This window comes from Oryza sativa, chromosome 1 (genome assembly GCF_034140825.1).
Source record: "Oryza sativa Japonica Group chromosome 1, ASM3414082v1".
NCBI classification, from domain to species: domain Eukaryota; kingdom Viridiplantae; phylum Streptophyta; class Magnoliopsida; order Poales; family Poaceae; genus Oryza; species Oryza sativa.
Window position 1 is genome coordinate 38,462,842 of NC_089035.1, and position 18,855 is coordinate 38,481,696.

The 18,855-nt window shown below is 41.4% G+C and overlaps 3 protein-coding genes and 1 long non-coding RNA gene across 10 annotated transcripts; 2 read left to right on the forward strand and 2 right to left on the reverse strand.

Annotated features, from left to right (window-relative positions):
* Positions 1–20: 20 nt before the first annotated feature.
* LOC112937603 (protein NRT1/ PTR FAMILY 5.10) lies at positions 21–2,764 on the forward strand. Of its 5 annotated transcripts, none has more exons than XM_066310208.1 (5): positions 21–202; positions 353–570; positions 741–938; positions 1,017–1,507; positions 1,590–2,764. In XM_066310208.1, exons 3-5 carry the CDS (start codon positions 900–902, stop codon positions 2,410–2,412), a joined length of 1,353 nt encoding a protein of 450 aa, XP_066166305.1. In that variant the 5' UTR covers positions 21–202; positions 353–570; positions 741–899; the 3' UTR covers positions 2,413–2,764. The 5 variants fall into 5 exon arrangements, with proteins under 5 accessions (XP_066166305.1, XP_025878153.1, XP_025878154.1 ...); XM_026022368.2 differs by lacking the exon at positions 741–938 and having other exon boundaries at positions 1,590–1,792; positions 1,893–2,764; XM_026022369.2 differs by lacking the exon at positions 741–938 and having other exon boundaries at positions 1,017–1,569; positions 1,619–2,764.
* A 238-nt stretch (positions 2,765–3,002) lies between these two features.
* Positions 3,003–6,218, forward strand: LOC9270493 (protein NRT1/ PTR FAMILY 5.10). Its single transcript, XM_026022372.2, has 4 exons — positions 3,003–3,193; positions 3,296–3,513; positions 4,671–5,122; positions 5,188–6,218. The coding sequence occupies exons 1-4, from the start codon at positions 3,061–3,063 to the stop codon at positions 6,011–6,013; spliced, it is 1,629 nt and encodes a 542-aa protein (XP_025878157.1). The 5' UTR covers positions 3,003–3,060; the 3' UTR covers positions 6,014–6,218.
* Positions 6,219–7,387: 1,169 nt separating this feature from the next.
* On the reverse strand, positions 7,388–9,981 carry LOC136355825 (uncharacterized). 2 transcript variants are annotated; one of them, XR_010740299.1, is made up of 3 exons: positions 9,721–9,981; positions 8,037–9,577; positions 7,388–7,944 (listed from the first exon to the last, which is right to left on the reverse strand). It is a non-coding gene; the product is annotated as an uncharacterized lncRNA (long non-coding RNA). The 2 variants fall into 2 exon arrangements; XR_010740298.1 differs by having other exon boundaries at positions 7,493–7,944; positions 9,410–9,577.
* A 910-nt stretch (positions 9,982–10,891) lies between these two features.
* LOC4324952 (5'-3' exoribonuclease 3) lies at positions 10,892–18,665 on the reverse strand. Of its 2 annotated transcripts, XM_015765634.3 has the most exons (23): positions 18,325–18,665; positions 17,735–17,837; positions 17,313–17,389; positions 16,993–17,184; positions 16,723–16,842; positions 16,562–16,624; positions 16,263–16,409; positions 15,991–16,155; positions 15,742–15,819; positions 15,512–15,598; positions 14,322–14,594; positions 14,130–14,225; positions 13,878–13,973; positions 13,631–13,701; positions 13,396–13,524; positions 13,235–13,311; positions 13,107–13,147; positions 12,952–13,026; positions 12,692–12,849; positions 12,388–12,492; positions 12,229–12,304; positions 12,034–12,140; positions 10,892–11,952 (listed from the first exon to the last, which is right to left on the reverse strand). In XM_015765634.3, exons 1-23 carry the CDS (start codon positions 18,526–18,528, stop codon positions 11,286–11,288), a joined length of 3,207 nt encoding a protein of 1,068 aa, XP_015621120.1. In that variant the 5' UTR covers positions 18,529–18,665; the 3' UTR covers positions 10,892–11,285. The 2 variants fall into 2 exon arrangements, with proteins under 2 accessions (XP_015621120.1, XP_015621121.1); XM_015765635.2 differs by lacking the exon at positions 13,396–13,524.
* Positions 18,666–18,855: the final 190 nt, after the last annotated feature.

Here is an 18,855-nt window from a genome sequence, read left to right on the forward strand (position 1 = left end):
AGATCGTTTACTTTCTTTTTGAAACTCCGTTAGATCGTTTACTGAGAAGAGGAAAAAATATCTGAACGGGACGGCGACCGAGCCACCATGGACGCGGGGGCGGAGCCCCTCCTGCCGCCGCCGGCTTCCGCGGTGGACCACCTCGGCCGTCCGGCCTCCCGCCGCACCTCCGGCCGGTGGCTCGCCGCCCTCTTCATCATCGGTACCTCCAAAAAACTCCCCCCGAGAAACCAGGGCGGCGGCGGCGGCGGCGGCGAGTCAACGAGCAAGCGCCGCCGCGCTCTCACCGCACTCTCTCTCTCTCTCTCTCCCGAACTAATCCGCGTGCAGTTGCCGTCGGTCGCCATCGCAGGCGTGGAGATCTCGGAGCGGTTCGCCTTCGGCGGCATCTCCGGGAACCTGATCACCTACCTGACCGGCCCGCTGGGGCAGTCCACGGCGTCCGCCGCCGCCGCCATCAACGCGTGGAACGGAGCTGCGCTGCTGCTCCCGCTGCTCGGCGCCGCCGTCGCCGACTCCTGGCTCGGCCGCTACCGCATCATCATCTGCGCCTCCCTCCTCTACATCCTGGTATGTGCAGTGCAGTGCTCTCGCTGTCGGCTGTTCTTGTGTGGCTTACTCAACTGCCACTTTTATGATGAACCTGTGACAATGCTGAACATATGCTACTCTGATTCTGTGAGTTCACCTGGAATTTTCAGAGTAATTAGCTCTGCTAACAATGATTTTTCCTGATATAGTTTCTACTTTCTCCGGGTAAAGGATTAACCATAGGGGCAAGTTTGATGTGTTTAGATCTGAAGCACGGAGGAATTTCAGGCAATAATTCAGCTAAATATTGTCCTTTCCATCCACATGATATATGGCTATCACCATCATAATGGGCATACTATGCAATTATGCATCACTGTGATAAAATGATACTATTCAGTTTCTGTGTAAGACAATGATATTGTGGAGTTTCTTGGATGTTTTTTATTATGTAGATTTCTCACTGAATTGTATCCACAATATAGGGGCTTGGCATGCTCACGCTATCACCGGTTCTTGTACCTCATCAACAAGCAGAATCTGGAGATAATGCAGATAATAATGCATCCTCCAGTATGGACATTCATGTAGCTTTCTTCTACTTGTCCCTGTATATCGTGGCCTTTGCTCAAGGTGGCCACAAACCTTGTGTCCAAGCATTTGGGGCCGACCAATTTGATGAGAATGACCCTGAAGAATGTGCCTCAAGGAGCTCATTTTTCAATTGGTGGTACTTTGGGATATATGGCGGCAATGTCATTACAGTTTCAATCTTGAATTACATTCAAGATAACATAGGCTGGCAGCTTGGGTTTGGAATCCCTTGCATTGCCATGTCTCTTTCTCTTGCAGTATTCTTGCTTGGGACCAAGAGTTACCGCTTCTATCCTCTAAGAAGTAACACAAGCCTATTCGACCAGGTTGGGAAATCGCTTCTAGCAAAGATACGATGGTGGTGCGCATCATGGTGTTCAAAGTATGTATGCAATGAAACCACCCGCAGAGCCCATCCGTTGCAAACTACAACCTTACTTGCTCGTTCTTCCTCTGGCATGCAGATCATCAGGGGATCTTCACTGCACCCAAGCATCATCATCCCAGGGAGATCACAATGATGCAGAAAAGGCATGCTTTCCTGATGAAGCCACCGCTGTGCTTAAATTGTTCCCAATAGGGGCAACCTGCCTGATTTACGCAATTGTTTTTGCCCAGTGGATAACACTGTTCACTAAGCAAGCAAGCACACTAGACAGGTGGATAGGTAAAGTACACATACCAGCTGCTGCCCTACAAAGCTTGATCAGTGTGTCGATCGTCATCTCTGTTCCTATATATGACCGAATCCTTGTTCCACTTACTAGGAGGTACTCAAAGAACCCTCGCGGTATCACAACGTTGCAAAGGATTGGAATTGGATTGATTATCTCAGTAATTCTGATGGTTGTCTCTGCCCTTGTGGAGACGAGAAGGCTCATGGTAGCAAGAGATTTTGGCCTGGTGGACAATCCTGAAGCCACAATCCCCATGAGCTTCTGGTGGGTGGTCCCTCAGTTCATCCTGACTGGTTTGGCTGATATGTTCACAATGGTTGGCCTGCAAGAATTCTTCTATGACCAAGTACCAGATGGTTTGCGCAGTTTGGGCCTTGCTTTGTACCTGAGCATATTTGGGATTGGGAGCTTCATCAGCAGCTTTCTTGTGTATGCAATTGACAAGGTGACCAGCATGACTGGGGATAGCTGGTTCTCGGACAATCTGAACCGAGGTCATCTTGATTACTTCTACTGGCTATTGGCTGTGCTCAGTGTTCTTGGTTTAGCTGCTTATCTACACTTTTCGCGAGTGTATGTCCACAAGAAGAAGGGCATCTCAGTACAGTGAGGATGTGTCAAAAGATGCTGAAAATGCATTGGCTATCACATGTTGGTTGTTGGCATATCACTTTCGAAGACCTTCAGGCGGTAAAAGGCTTGCAGCTTGCTTATGCTGCTGTAGTAGTGCTGTACAGTGCCTTCAAGAGTGAATGCCCGTACGATGCTTTTCTGTTGCTGCTTGAAGCCTTGAACGATTCGCATGGAGAAGGAGATCTAGCCTAGGTGCCACAGCAAGTAAAAATTGCTGTGGAGAAATGTTGATTTTCTTTTTTCAGGGGTGGTTGTACAATTTGTGGACTGTGAAAGTTATGGCAGTTATAAATAATATTAAAAAGCATCAATGTGACAGTTTTGCAAAATTTCCAGCAGTATAGTTGTGTACTATGGTGATTTTTTTCTTTCGCATTTTGGTGCCTTGTCCTCATCGCCTCGACGCCCGTGCGATCGCGACGTATATTTGCACGCGTCCGTCGATGATTTGAAGGTGAGAGATGCTACCACCATTTTTCCCTTTCCCTTCAAATGGCTGGCGTTTGATACTACAAGGATATCATATCAATATATATATATTATCATCTCTTTCGGCTGGTGATGTTTGTGTTGCACGCACGCTAATTGAAAAATCACACTCAAAACGGTTGGGAGGTTAGCAGCCATGGCAATGGAGGCGGAGGCTCTCCTGCCGGAGCCGGAGCCGGAGTCGCCGCCGCTGCTCGCCGTCGACCACCTCGGCGGCCCGGCCTCCCGCGGCAGCTCCGGCCGGTGGCCCGCCGCGTTCTTCCTCATCGGTACGTACGTTCGCCGCCGCCTTATCCTTTTTTTTTTGGAAAAAGAAAAGAAGAGAAAAAAAAAGTAGCATGTAACGAGGCGTGTTGTGTTGTGAGGTGCAGGAGCGGAGGTAGGCGAGAGGTTCGCATACTCGGGCATCATGGGGAACCTGGTGATCTACCTGACCGGGCCGCTCCGGCAGCCGACGGCGGCGGCGGCGGCGGCGGTGAACGTGTGGATGGGCACCTCGATGCTGCTGCCGCTGCTCGGCTCGGCCGTCGCCGACTCATGGCTCGGCCGCTACCGCACCATCGTCTGCGCCTCCCTCCTCTACATCTTGGTACGTGTACCATGACTATCCTCATTTTTTTTCGTTTATATGCTTATACTTATATTATAAACTAAAATTTAAAAGTTTCAACTTTAAATTTAGAGTTGACTTTAAATTTAGAGTTGATTTTGTGGTTTTTTCATCGTAGTTTGTTTTTTTAGCATTTGCTTTTAAATCGCTAAAAAAACACGTATATAAAAATTTTATTCACAGATTATTTTTCGTTTGCAAATATGTCGTTTGGTTTTTTCCCTGAATAAGCCAACCAAGTATGTAAGTATGTATAATCTTAGGACGTGTTCACTTTGATGCCATTTTAACCTTACCAAATTTTAGTAAAGTTAAAAAAAAAATAGCTACATTTAGTTTGTTATCAAATTTTGGTAACTGTATAAGAAATTCTACTAAAATTTTGGCAAGTTGCCAAAATTTTAGCAACTATGCCACCAAAATTTGATAAGGTTTTTTTTGGCATCAAAATAAACAGGCCCTTATTTTGCCTGTATATATAGACCATAGTAGAGTAGACAGTGATACTACTTATTAATTACTGGTAGATTATTTGCATCAAAATATGATTTTTCCAACAACTTTATATACGTAGACCACTTATTTTAAGCTATTTGTTCGGTTTATAACATACTAAGTCGTGCATAAAGTACTATTTATGTTTTACTATCTCTTAACAACAAAACTATTAATTATAAAAAATTTTCAAATAAGACGGATGATTAAAGTTGGACACGAAAACTCATAGTTGCACTTAAAATGGGAAGGAGGGAGTATAATATTTGGTTCTTCTTTATTTAAGTAGATCATCAATCAACATTTCATCTGAAAAGAATAGCACCCTACTACTAGCACAGACGTGTATTGTGACGTTTCAGAGAGGGACTACACGAGTAGCTGTCAGTTTCACGGCGAACGAATGGATTGGTGAAATCCGCAGAAACAAAAAAGAACCCGGCAAAAGTGCAACTAGAAAATACAGTTTTCCCTTTATAGGTAAAAAGGAGATACTAGCATTTTGATTTGTGAGTCGCTGTCGCAAACAAGAGTTCGAAGTACTCAGATTCTACCATGTCGCATTATCTCATCCAGCAGCTTACAAATTACTATCCTGGCTTGGTTTGGAGCCTGATTTTTTTTTCTTACTGTTTTTGCAGGGGCTGGGCATGATCACTGTCTCGTCGGTTCTTGCACCGGAAGAGTCATCCGAGAGCTCAAATCTAGCTGCTCATGTGGCTTTCTTCTACTTCTCACTCTACGTGGTGGCGTTTGCTCAGGGCGGACACAAGCCTTGCGCGCAGGCGTTGGGTGCAGACCAGTTCGACGAGAACGACCCCGGCGAGCTCGCCTCCAGGAGCTCCTTCTTCAACTGGTGGTTCTTCGCCTCCTACGGCGGCAACACTGTCACTGTTCCCATCTTGAATTATGTCCAGGAAAGCGTAAGCTGGCAGCTTGGCTTCGCAATCCCATGCATCGCCATGGCCGTTTCTCTTGCCATCTTCTTGATCGGGACAAGGAGTTATCGCTTCTACCCTCCGAAGAGTAAGGGAAACCCATTCGGAGAGGTCGCCGAGTGGATTCGACGTTGGATCGCATCGTCCTGTTCGAAGTAAGGTTACTACTGAAAGTCTGAAACTTCCCATTGAGTCATTTTGGAACTAACATTTGCTGCAGATTGCCTGACAGTTCTGATGAGTTGCTACCGTCATCATCGTCTGAGGGGGATGTCAGCAATTCAAGCAGTGAATTCGTCCCTAAAGAAGCTGCAGAGCTGGTCAAGTTGTTTCCAATATGGGCTTCCAGCCTGATATATGCTGCTGTGATGGCACAGTGCATCACTTTCTTTACAAAGCAAGCAAGCACACTGGACAGAAGGGTAGGCAGCTTAGTGCTGCCAGCTGCTTCAAACGGGGCATTGTTCAATGCTACAATCATGGTCTTCCTCCCAATCTATGACAGAATCTTTATCCCAGTGGCCAGAAGATACACCAAGAACCCTAGCGGTATCACGACGCTGCAGAGGATCGGCGTCGGGTTGGTTCTCTCGATCATCACGATGATCGTTGCTGCAATGGTTGAGATGAGGAGGCTCAGGATAGCAAGAGATTTCGGCCTTGTGGACAAACCTGAAGCTGTTGTTCCTATGAGCTTCTTGTGGATTGTTCCGCAGAACATTCTGGCTGCAATTTCTGATATGTTTGCTGTGATTGGATTGCAAGAGTTCTTCTACGGTGAGGCACCGGAGAGTCTGCGAAGCTTTTCCATGGCTCTGTTCTTGAGCATAATTGGAGTTGGGAACTTCATCAGTAGTTTCATTGTATATGCCATTGACAGGGTGACCAGTAGCTTTGGAGACAGCTGGTTCTCTAACAATCCAAACAGAGGGCATGTCGATTACTTCTACTTGCTTATTACCGTGCTCAATGCTTTGTCCCTGGCCTGTTTCTTATACTTTGCTAAAATGTATGAACATAGGAAAAAGGTCATCTCAGTGCAGTGACATTGTGTGCAGCCTACATATTTGTAGCTCCACTGATAAGGTCACCTTCACAATCTGATCCAGTCTCAAGAATGTAACATGGTAAAGCTGTATCTGGTATAATGTATGTTCCAGTTTCACTTCCTTCATTGATACGTCCTAACTATACTTTGTAAGAAATTATGTGACCCAGCTGCAAATGCAAATGAAATGTTCCTTAATTTCATGTTTTGTCTCAGGATCACAGATCGATAAAGTTTTTTTTTCTTTAACCGTTTCTTATTTTTCTCATCTTTATTTGGGTTTGATTTCTTTGCGCTATGCATTTACTTACTCCAGTTCCCTCAAAAGTCCAACTTTTCTACCACGCTGATAAGGAGCTAAAAAATCGACTACCGTAATACCAGTTTCAAAGATGGATAATTTCATATCTAACTCCATAAAGACATAGAGCATATATATATATATATATATATATATATATATATATATATATATATATATATATATATATATATATATATATATATATATATATATATATATATATATATATATATATATATATATATATATGAATAGGGAATGTTGCACTAGTATCTACATGGCCTAAATTGTCAACAGTCTCCCACTATGCAACCTTCTTAATTTGATTCATAACTATATATTTTTGTAGGGACATAACAACTATATTTTGTGGAGGAATTGATAACAGCAAAAGTGAACTATATTTTGTGGAGGAATTAATAGCAGCAAAAGTGTGATTTGTAATTGTTTGAATGATTGATACCTCCCCTTACATCCTTTCTGAATCACATTGATATCCTCAACCTAGCTTTTTGTGTGTTTGCGTATCTCCCAATTTATCCATCTTTGATAGCTAATTCAAGGCTGATCTTTCCAAATATTATTAGCTGTGTCTAACTATGCAAATTACCAGCAGCATCTCAAGACGCGGTTCTTGACTGATTCACAAGCCTGTAAGCCTGTCCTTAACGTGACTGCATCTCATGCTTATTATAACTTTGTGTTTAGGGACAACAGCACGTATGCAGCTGAAGACTTAGTGGTCTGGAACTCCAATGTACCTGTATTCTTGTACAGTTAGATTGCTTCTGAATACTTTTCATATATATGATTTTTATTTTTTTTCATTTGTCTGGCAAAGGCAGGAAAGCCTGCACATATTTGTCTGTTATTATAACCATTTTCTGACAACTCAAAAGTTCTGGAGACCCATTTTGCTCATTGTTATGATTTTGCTGCCAGATTAAATGTATCCATAAAAAAACAAATATTTTCCTTTCCTTGCTTCATTCCAGCTGCCAACCTTCATAAAATCCTAACAAATACAATCTTCTCATGGATGTTCCTGACGCCATACTAGAGAAATAGAATGGGAGGTGATGGACCTGTTGCTTACTCCAAATCCTTCCATTGAGAACATCCAAGGAGGGTATCAACATCATCATCATCACCTCCCATCATAACATCTTGAGGTAAGTAAATTCATCGATAATCATATCGGACAAAACATATCATAATTATCTGGCTGATACATATTCTTTCAGCAATGGAACTGTTGTGAAACCAGAGCTCATTGCTAACCTTTGCTTCTTGTCTTCTGTTTCCAGTGGGATTCTGGTTGTGAACAACATCTACCAATGGCGTACAAGATGAAAGGGGTTTTCAAGGGCCTCAAGGTCATCTCTCAGATCTTCGGTATGTGACCATCAAGTAGATTTTACTTTCTTTTCTACAATGTTACACAAGGCATGAATAGTCAGTTCATTTGATTTGCACAACCTAATTTCTTTCTTGATCTTGCTTAAACCATCTTGCAGTGGTGAAGGAACACCAAATGGAGATTGGTTATCCAACCGACGTCAAGCATGTCACGCACATAGGTTGGGATAGCCCGACAGGGAGTGCGGCTTCTCCTAGCTGGGTACCTGACATAATAGAACAATGTTAATTACAATTATGTTTTGACAACTTAACTACACTGGCCACAATTTTGCAAGCTGAATCATCTGAAAAATACTTGTAGATGAATGACATGAAGGGGTCGCCTGACTATTCGTCTTTGAACAATTTTGGACCATCTACAGGAACGTCCTGGACTTCTCAAGGTGATCTCTTGTTCTTCATTTCTTGACTTCTTTCACCAGGTGCAATTAATGTTTAGTTGGTTGGTACGTCACCTGCATCTGTTCTCTCTAGGCAACAAGATTCTTCTCTAGTTTATTTTAGTGGCATGTACTCGTATTTGAGAGGGAATTAAACACGCCATTGATTATCCTAGGAAATAGCCATATAGGAATACTGTAGGAATACACTCATGCTGCCATGTTCAGCAATCTTCTGTTGGTTGAAGAATCATGATCTGATACTAAAGTCTCAGGGGGACAAGGATGCAATTAATAGTAATCTTCTGCTGGTTCAAGAATCATGATGCGATACTACTTTCAGGGAGACAAGATGCAATTAAGCAATTCAACATCTTTCAACAACCAACAGAATTATCTGTTTGTTGGTCGATCTTAGATACAATCATGCAATGATTACTAAAAAAAGCAATGATTACTAAAAAAAATTAGGTGTCACATTTACACAGCCTAAATAGATCTTTTGGAGTTAGGAGTACCAATCATGAACTTTTTTCTTTTTTGTTTCTGTTGTCAAGTCAATATTGGTGTCAGAAGTTAATATTTTCGTCCAAGGTGAAAGCTGTAGCAAAGACCTCAAGCTAATTTTATCTACACCAGCAATGCAAAAACTATGTAGTGTTGAAGAATTTTTATTAAAAAAAACACTAATTGACTCCAAACAAAGCAAGTTTATTCATATCATGCTAGTACATGGCATATCAAGACGTGCTTTGCACGATAAACGAAAAACTTCTGCAGAACTCTAGTGTGCCGGACATTTGACAGTAACATATTACCTAGTACAAAGTTCTATTCTGCGAGGAAGTCCACCCAGTTCGTACAGGAAAAAGAGATATTGAAAAGCTGATGCGAAATGGGAATAGTTTAACTAACTAGTGGACTTATGAATGCATCAGGGATTAAAATATAACATTAATTTAATCCGCTTAGTAGTCTTCATCAAAATACTGCTGACTTGCAAACCAACATATCAACCCAATCCATTACAGCAATTTGTTTTTGCTTCAATGAACCCAAAGACATACGAGAGGATGATATGTTTGAAATGCATATGTAAACACAAATGTCGTCGAATGCAAGAAAAATTTCTAAAAAGTACCAGATATTAATTATACTACATCATTATATGTTTACTGATTTGCGACAGTTTGTTCGACAGATTTCGATCACCCTCAAGATATATCACCCTTCGGTTTATATGTCGAAAATGCTGGTAAGGAAGCAAATCCACCACATCCCGACATACCAAAGCCGCCCAGGAAGAGCAGAAGGAAGAAATCCAAGAACAATTCACCGACGGCTTCGTCGAGATCATCAAGATCAAGATCCAAGCGCTCGTTCTCCTCCACTGCTGACACTGTCGTTGACAACAGCATCCAAAATGAAGTCCGGATTGTATAGACTGCCATTTTACCTTTTTTATAAAAAAAATTACTTCTCGCGTCATTCATAATTTTAATTAGGAACACACAAGAACGGTTTAATTCACGATTGATTTAAAAGTTCAGCTGAATGTTGCAGCAACTTGAGAGGAGAGATTCAAGGAAAGACTGTTACCTTGTGCAGTGGTGTGTGCTTCCCGCTGGGATCTGATGATATCTCCTCCCTCCCGCTCCGGCCGCCGGCGACGATGGGGGCAGCCGTGGGCAAAGCTCAGTGGGTTATTGGAAAGCTAGCGTGATATCTTGAATTCACTGGCATAGTAACGCTGGCGATGTGGCCACGGGGGACGGCGGGGCAGCCGTCACCGTCGTCGTCGGCGAACGAGGCAGAGGAGGTTGGGGGGAGAGAGCGAGATCTAATTCGAGTATAGGTTCTACCATTACATCAAATGTGAGAACCACTTATCAGTGATTGTAATAATAATGTCATTAAGGTAAAGGATCCTCACCCGGTTCTGAAACACTGAATAACCAAGTAAAATCCAATCAGTATTATCTGCAGTACTATTTTCAACCAAACTAAACTTTGGCATTGTCAAATTTTTAGCAAGATAACAATCCAAACATATTCAAAATACTTTACCATAACTTACCTTATCCCTACCCTAACTTACCTTATCCCTACCCCCAAAGATTTAGTGATTTTTCTTAAGAAGTTGTTCACGTAACACCATACTTACAAGAATATTTAGCAAGGTAACAAACCAAACAACACTACATGTTTCTGCCTTACCAAACAACATTACTAAAGTTGACAAAATTTAGTATGGTTAACTTTGACATCAAACTGAACAAGCCCTCAATAAAAATTGCAGTCAGCAAATCACTACTTCACTAGCTTACGATTGAATACCCAAACCAGGACTAGAATTCAAAAACTTACCGGACCGCCAAGATATGATTATATGGACCAGAATACATCGAAAAATTAAGTCCTCGCCAAGATATGATCATATCGAGACATGGAGCAGAATACATCGAAAATTCAAGTGCTCAGCAGTCAGCATTCCGGATTAATGCATGGAAGACTCGATACAAACAGTGCATACTTAAAGGTACTCTGAGCTCTTCATATTATTCCGTCAACCAAAAAGATGCAAATATGTACAGTAACCGTCATTGCTGTAAACCACACTGCTGCCAACAGCCCAACACAGATACAAAAATTTTCATGCATTATGAGTTCATGACATGGAACAATCACACGACACGATTTTATATTAACAGAAAAATTTTATAAGCCAGCAAAAAATAACCACTTGTTCTCAATTGACAACCACGACAGGTTAGAGGGAAAACCACAATTCCATTATAAATAAGAAAAGAATACAAGATTTTGACATATATCCACCAAAACTGAAATTTAACCTAGAACATTATTATCTTAAAAATACAAAACTTGTTAAACATATTCCCAACCTTAGGGGGCTAAAATAATGAGTGCCACAAATGAAAAACGGCAGTCAGCCACCAGTATCTGATGAACTGACAATTCTATTGTACAACACATGCCTCTTAGAACCTTTGATGCTATAACAGCTTGTCGATCACGAGACTATGCAAATTGCTCTATATATATCTCTAAGCTGAGGTTCTCTGTTTTACTAGGCTGAGGTTCTCTATTTTAGTACGCAGGTTTTCTAACAACAAAACCACAGGTACAACAAACAGAGGTTGGGCTTAGTGTCGCCCATGACCTGGTGGAGGTCTCCTGTTAGAATTCCTATCTAAGGTATTGTAACGGTTCTGCGACTGCTGTGGTCGTGAATTAGGCCTTGCAGGAGGTGCCCCACCCCCATAAGGCCCTGACCCAGCATAGGAGCCATAAGGTTGTTGCTGCTGCTGCTGCCACTGCTGACCACCTCCATACGGTGCAGGCTGGTAGCTCCTACCATACCCCCCAGCATATGGTGGGGGTTGCGCATACCGTCCAGGACCTGCTGATGGAGCAGAATGTGATTGATACGAGTTTCCACCGCTCTGATGGTATGGTGGAACCCTTCCTCTTGAATCATGGTGGTTGTCTCTTGCATATGGGTACCTTCCATGGTTATCTCGTCCATACTGAGAAGGCCCAGACCTATCGTTCTGATAATGACCTGATGATGATGCATAAGCTGGTGGTACCTGACCATTTGGTAGATCACCAGGAACATGCCAGCCAGGAGCAGGCTGCTCCATCCTTGGTGGAATCCCATTTGGATAAGGCATGCCATTCATTATGGTTTGATATGGCATCGATGGGGTATTGTATTGTCCGCCACTCCGAGCATTCAAGCTGTTCACCACAAGTCGGTGGGCAGCTTCCCCAAGTTGGCGGCCAGATATTGCTCCAGCTGGGTTTTGCCTAAACAATTTCACCAGAAGGTTAGGATTTTCAATGACGTTGCAAGGATTGACAAAATAACACAAAAGGTAGATAGTGTACCTGTTGCTGTTTTCATAAGGCCTCCTGTTGTTATTATCATGAGGCCTCCTACCACTGTCTTCATGCCATAGCACAGGTGGTGGTTTCAGGTCAGTAGCTTCAACAGTCTGCAGAGTTTACTTATTTGTTATTACCATTTCTCAAGTGGAAAGATGTTACTAGTGTTGATACTAGACAAAAATGATAGAGATGTACCTTCTTGGGTATGATTACACCAACAGGTGGACGAGCGATGTGCTTATGAGAATCCGGAAGCTTGTAGATTGTACATCTAATTAAGACAGATGACATGATGGTAAATTAGATTGCCAATAAATCATATTATCTTAATTTCCCAGAAGGGATTGAACTTACATCACTTGATTGTCCATGATATCCTCCAACCCATCAACAGGAGACCTGAAGACAGGAGGGCACGGATCCCCACTACAAAGTGAGATGTAACCATTCATTCCTCCACTGCACAAAACAAGGCAGCTGCGTTAAGGAAATAATAAGAAGAAAAAAACAATTCAGTGGCCTATGCTAGCCAGAACTTTTGCCTGACACAGAAGGCATTACAGAATCTACAACACTGGTCAGTGCAAATGCCATATGCTTTTAAACTAATAAAAATAGCATTTGCAGTAAATCAAGGATCCTAATAGGGTTAGCTAACCTAGAAGAAGGATCAATCTTTTCTTTAATTTCATTTCGCTCTCTGTCAGGTAGGTGTCCAAATTTGCTGTTGAGGGAGTAGATATAAGGCGAAAGTGGATGGGAGCCATTCACAAAAAGCATATTGAACATGATACTGTTTCTCCTTGCTTCTTCAGGCTGTACAGAAGGTAAGAAAAGCGATGCATATCTTAGAACAAGATCTCCTATTCCATGGATTATAAAAGCACAACTGAATGACAATCTGTTTTGTTGCCATACCGTCAAAGTATGCTCAACTTTTTTAATTTCAGCTAGCAACCGGGCTTCATCAATGAAGGGCAGTTTTGCTATCCCCTGCCAAATTCAAGTATATAGATTAAACATGAAGGTATACTTACATTACATAAATATATGCCCTATTATAATCAATTTACCTGCCATGAATACCTCTTCCCATTCATATCTACTTCAAAATCTGCATCACAAATGGGTGAAAACAGTGTAAAATTATAAAGTGGAAAGGTAATAAAAAATATATCAAACATCACAAATATAAGCATACCAGTTGGATAAAAATCAATTATTGGTGAATTTGCATCTGTCATCAATTGCCGATACTGTACAGGGAGTGCATGGGAGCTGAAATGTAATGCCACAACCTTTACAAAAAATCCACAACATTAAGGAACTGGGATCTAGGGAACATTATCTTAGTGTATTCACCTAGCAGCTGGGAAAACTCCCATAAGTTGATCAAACGGTTTGAATGGTGACCCAAGTTCAAAAGTTATATTGAGTTGACCTAGACCACTCAAATCCGAAGCAAAAGGAGCATAATGGTAAGGGTAAAACCTGTGCATGGTGAGGTAGACAGATAACAATTTAAGGCCATTGACAAAGAGTTGAAAATAAACCTTTACACAATTCAACCTATATTGACCAACTCAAGCTAAATTACCATTGCCACGAGCAGACACCTTCATAATAGTAGTGCATTACCCAACACAAACCTTCAGTATATTTCAGAACCTGAAGAAGATGAATAGGGCACATCATACATATAAGATAATAAATGAGTACATGCTCAAATAGCGATGAAATGGCATCTTTTATGGAAGTTTGTACAACTATATATTAACAGCAATAGATCATCATGACACCATTATCAGGCAATGCAGTAATTCAAAGGTATTCAAGACACTTACGACATCTCTGCGTATTTCTTCAATCTGCCCGGGTGTTCTTGCTCCAAACTTCTCTTCATAGTACCTTTCCCTCCATCCTGGTTCTCCAAGTTTTATCTGAGAAGACAAACAATGTTATGACTAAATTGAAAACATTTAAACAAATAGCTAATAGAAAGTAAATGAGTTAAAATAAAAGGAAAGTAAACACTTTAATTAAACGTATAATAAGGTCCAGCACAGCAGTGGCATGACTTGTGTGTAAACACTAACCTTGTCCTCCTCTGGATTTTCAGAATTAAAAACATCAGATTTCTCACGAAGTGCATCTTTAAGCATTGTCTTCAAATCTTCCTTGTTTTCGCGTTCCTAAGAAAGATACAGGAACAAGTGTCAGATAAAATCACAAAAATGTTTCTTCAAAAACAAATATAAATTCTCCTGGAGCCAGATGAAATGAGCTACCTGTGCTTCAAGGTCATTTTCAGCTTCAACAATAGCAGCCGCAATGCTTGAACCTGACGATGATACCCGTGCAGCTTTCCGAGCACGACTATTTTTTCCCCCATTGTTTTTGTCAGATCCATTTTGTTCATATGGTGAAGGCACAGGTCCAGATGCAAGGCGAGACCCTTGGAAGCGTGCAACAGGTACAATAAGATCATCCCTGACATGGGGATCCAGGTCATCCCCTCGTTTTGCTTGGGCCTTTTCTCGTTTTATCCTTTCAGCTTGACGCTACACAAGGATATGAACTTAACATCAATGACTTGTTGAATATTTGACCGCCAGATATATAGAATAGTGTTGCAAACATTTATTTCTCAAGAGTTCATGTTGATCATATCAGAAGGCTTTGCATAACTAAGGATAAATAATGATGGAACATGCCTAAGCCATACGGACGTGGTACGCTGCATGCAGAAGTTTTCCATGGGTAACATTTAAATTCTAGGGGAAAGTATGGGGGAGAAAACCTTGAACAAATAACTAGTTTAGAAGATACTTGAACAATCAACTGGTTTTTCTGATTTTACTAGCTAAATGGGAATCAAAAATGTCTCAATATTGTTCAAAACATAATGTGATTTCTACGGAGCATAGCATTTACTTCTTTTCAAGGATTGGCAGTGTTCACACATGCTAATTGTAGAATTAACTTCTTTAGAGGTATTGTAAAAAAAAAAACACTAACCTACATGTCAAGGATTATCTGGTCATTGTGAACCTTTCCATGTTATATTGTGAATTTACAAGGCTAGCTAAGAAGAAAGCAGCATAGAGAAGATATACGGTGTAATATTAAAACAATACACGGAGCAATTAGTAAGAAATGCAGTGTGTTGGACTATTGGTGGCAGGTGGCAAATTCACAATCACTACCTCCAATTTGAAGGAAGTTTATAGACAACATGTCATAGAAGATATAACGCAGTACATCAGGCTGAAATTACCAGTATATCAAAATAAACACTCAATGAACTTTGCAAATAAGGAAATTACATTGCCAAATACAAACAGAAATTTCAACTGATAGCTAATGGTGAACCCCTTGGCGCATAGTGGCATGGAGTAAAAATAAAGATTAGGTGCCAGATGATAACATGATAACAAGGGAATTGAAAAGGCTAAGGAGTAAAATAAAATAAAATCACCTGATGCAAACGAGCTCTTTTCTGAAATATTTTATCCTCGTAGGAGCCAACTGCTTGAATAAAGTGTTCAACTTTATTCAGATCCGGCTAATGTAACAGATGAAAAACATGTTAATACTGAAATACCAACTTGGATCAGTTGGAATAAAATACTACTTTCTGCAAACAAACACACACACACACACACACACACAAATGGGTAACTTCAATAGGAGTGGCTTTTTAATTACCGTGCAAGCATCAGTTAGATAGCCACCCATGGAAGGAAATTCCTTCTTGTATACAGCCATTAGCAAGTTAATAGCTCCCTGCAGAAAAGCCAAGTTAACATCATGCAATAACAAATCTACAAGAGAACTGTAAGCAGGAATAAAATAAATATCCAATTTACTAGTAAGTAGTAATCTGATAATTTCATAGCTACTAGCTTCAAACGAAGATATCCAGTAAAACATTTAGCTTTACAACAGGTAACAAACCTCACGAATCTCTAATGTTGGCATATGTGGAAGAAAATCATTGCCAACAAAAAAACACATGAAGATGAAATCATCAACGATGCGTTCAAAGTCAATCGGGAAAGGTGGATTCTGCATTCTGAACTCATATTCTAAGTACTCCCGGAGGGTCCATATATTCAAGAACTGCAATGTCACACAAGGAGCAATTAAAATAAAACAAGGTCCTCAGCAAATTCATAAAGTGTACTTATTAGACCACAAATTGCAACAAAGGAAAGAGACAATATTACCTGGTAAGGTTTCTTTGGAACAATAGCTTCACCTTTTTCATCAAACTCCCCAGCTTTTCTCTTAACCTTTCCTTCACAGTTTGCTGCTAGATGTCCAACCTGACCACACAAGAAGCATTTGTCCTGCTGTCCAGGTGTATAAACTACCTGCAAGAAACCAAAATATAGTCAGAAGAGAGAGAAAACAAATAACATAAACAAGAAAGCATAAGGAACTAATCCGCTCTTTTAGTTAGCATAACATGGTAAAATGTATTTACACAAAAAGGCATTGATTCTAGGTCCTGAGGAGAGCTAACCTCTCTCAGTATAGAGAAATGTACTTCGTGTGTTGCAAGAGCTAACATGATCAGGTCTGCATCCTGCATTCAAGAGTATATATAAAAAAATGCATTAGCAGGACCAACAGAAGAAACATTGCCCAATTAAAATATATAAAAAATAGGTTTATAGAACATACCAGGCCATACAAACAATGGCGAGTATTTGGGTTAAATCCAGGGAGATTCCGTTGACCGCGAATGTAGGACATAATTTTATGTTCCCCTTCACCAGGAACATTGGCATCAGAAAGAATAACCTTCAAAAGAATTTAACCAGAACACACATGACTTTTTCATACTTGCCTTTCCAATCAATGTAAACCTTAGAGTTTGTGAAGTTAACATATGGAACATACTGACAGAATGTAATGCCAAAACAAAACTGATAGGCTTAAAACCATGCTTACTTTAACTTGTTTCCATCCAGGATCATAATTCAACCTGAGATGGATGTAGTACTGCAAAGCAATCGATAAAACAGCCATAAACTCTGTTCCTGGAGTAATAACGTTAGAATCACATGTTTGAGATTGCTGTTTTGGTGGAAGTTTTCTGCCTTCCCTCTCAAACTCTTCACGCAACCTCTCTTCTTCTGCGGCCTGGAGATAGAAAAATAATAAGCCATAAATGCAATTCTACCCCTTGAAGCCGTCGATGAATGGGAATTTAAATGTCGACATATTATCATACACTGCATAAAGGAAGATAATTTCACTAGAATACTGACCGCATCAGCAGCATCTTTTGCAGCTCTGAATCGTCTAGAGCGTTGCTGGTTCATCTTGGCACGAGGAGCAACACCATCTGTAAAACCATTGTAAGATAATACAAAATATCAACAAGAAACCATCGACAAGAACAAAACATATGTGGTAAAAAACAGGACCCTGGACAGCAAAAGTTTACAAGCACAGGTACTATGCTGCCAAATAAATAGTTTACGGGTGAGGATTATGCCTGATTCAAAACTCATGTAAATGACTCGTCATAGTATATAGCTAACTTCAACAAAGGCATTAGTTGGCAGTATGGCAAGCTGTTCTATGATGATGACCAACAGGTAAAAGAGCAATGACACTAAACACTCCTAATCCTTTAGGAAGGAAAAAGGTAGTAAGAGAATTCCTACACATCAGATGTTATACGTACCAATGGCCATATACATAAGCTTCCGAGGGCGAACCATGACAAATAGCCTATCGATATAATCAAACATGCACTGGAAAACCTCAGCGAATGTTGTCGGAGAGGGCTGTAAAAGATAACACAATAGCAAGAAATCATGGTCAGCAGAGAAATCAGAAAGCACTTGAGCAATCAGTAAACATTAAAATATTTGTTCGAAGAGAAATGCAGGGCAATGACAGAGTAGCATCATGCAGTCTAAACTGGTGCGTCCACCGAATGAAAATAAACATAACTCAAAAAGGCAAATTAACAAATTTGCGATGCAGAGTTTGAAGATTAAACTACAGCAGCATCCTCATCCTAAGATGGCTCATGTGGCAATTTAGCAGTTTGTGGTTATTTGCAAAATTATGTTTAACGCTCAGGTAAATTACAAAACAGGAAGCTACAAAATCATTTCACCAAACTATCTCCTCTGCCACAGCTCCGTCGTACATCAATCAGGCATACACAAATCCATCACCTGTACAGCGGAGGGACACCATACGAACACCCAAACAAACCCCAGAGCTACGCAAACAGAAACGCCCAAAAAAAAAACATCGACGTACCCTATCCTCGGGGTGGAAGCAGGGGTGAATGATCCCGTTCATGTCGAGGTAGAGGTTGTCGAACTCGAGGCCGTTGGGGTTGGGCTTGGAGGTGTCGACGGGCACCTTGACGCCCTCGATCTCCACCGCCTCCTCCTCCACCACGTCCACCACCACCATCGGGTACTTCTCCGCCAGCCACCGGTAGAACGCCGGCACACCCATCTCCTCCTCCTCCGCCGCCGGAACCCTAACCCTAACCCTAGAAAGCGAGCCGCCGCCGCCGCCGCCGCGAGGAGCCGGGCCGACGGCCGAGGGGAAGGGAGAGAGGGAAGAGGGCGCGAAACCCTAACGAAGGGGGTAGGCCACGCGGGCGGGGAGGGGAGGGGGGTATATGCCTTTTCCGGTCTGAAAATATCTTGTTCGAGGACGAAGATAGGGAGAGAGAGAGAGAGAGAGAGAGGCGGTTTTGCGGTTTCGACCCTGGTAAACTGGGGTAATTTTTGGGGGGTGAAAAAGAGTTTTGTTTTTTTTTTGTTTTTTTATATGTAC

Excerpts from the sequence above, each read along its gene's own strand:
- LOC112937603 (XM_026022369.2), top strand. The coding sequence starts at position 88 with ATGGACGCGGGGGCGGAGCCCCTCCTGCCGCCGCCGGCTTCCGCGGTG. Across the intron at positions 203-352 it reads CGCCGCCCTCTTCATCATCG|GCGTGGAGATCTCGGAGCGG; the intron begins GTACCTCCAAAA and ends TCGCCATCGCAG. Across the intron at positions 571-1,016 it reads CCTCCCTCCTCTACATCCTG|GGGCTTGGCATGCTCACGCT; the intron begins GTATGTGCAGTG and ends TCCACAATATAG.
- LOC9270493 (XM_026022372.2), top strand. The coding sequence starts at position 3,061 with ATGGCAATGGAGGCGGAGGCTCTCCTGCCGGAGCCGGAGCCGGAGTCG. Across the intron at positions 3,194-3,295 it reads CGCCGCGTTCTTCCTCATCG|GAGCGGAGGTAGGCGAGAGG; the intron begins GTACGTACGTTC and ends TGTGAGGTGCAG. Across the intron at positions 5,123-5,187 it reads ATCGCATCGTCCTGTTCGAA|ATTGCCTGACAGTTCTGATG; the intron begins GTAAGGTTACTA and ends CATTTGCTGCAG.
- LOC4324952 (XM_015765634.3), bottom strand. The coding sequence starts at position 18,528 with ATGGGTGTGCCGGCGTTCTACCGGTGGCTGGCGGAGAAGTACCCGATG. Across the intron at positions 13,974-14,129 it reads AAAATCCAGAGGAGGACAAG|ATAAAACTTGGAGAACCAGG; the intron begins GTTAGTGTTTAC and ends TTGTCTTCTCAG. Across the intron at positions 13,312-13,395 it reads GGAGTTTTCCCAGCTGCTAG|CTCCCATGCACTCCCTGTAC; the intron begins GTGAATACACTA and ends ATTACATTTCAG.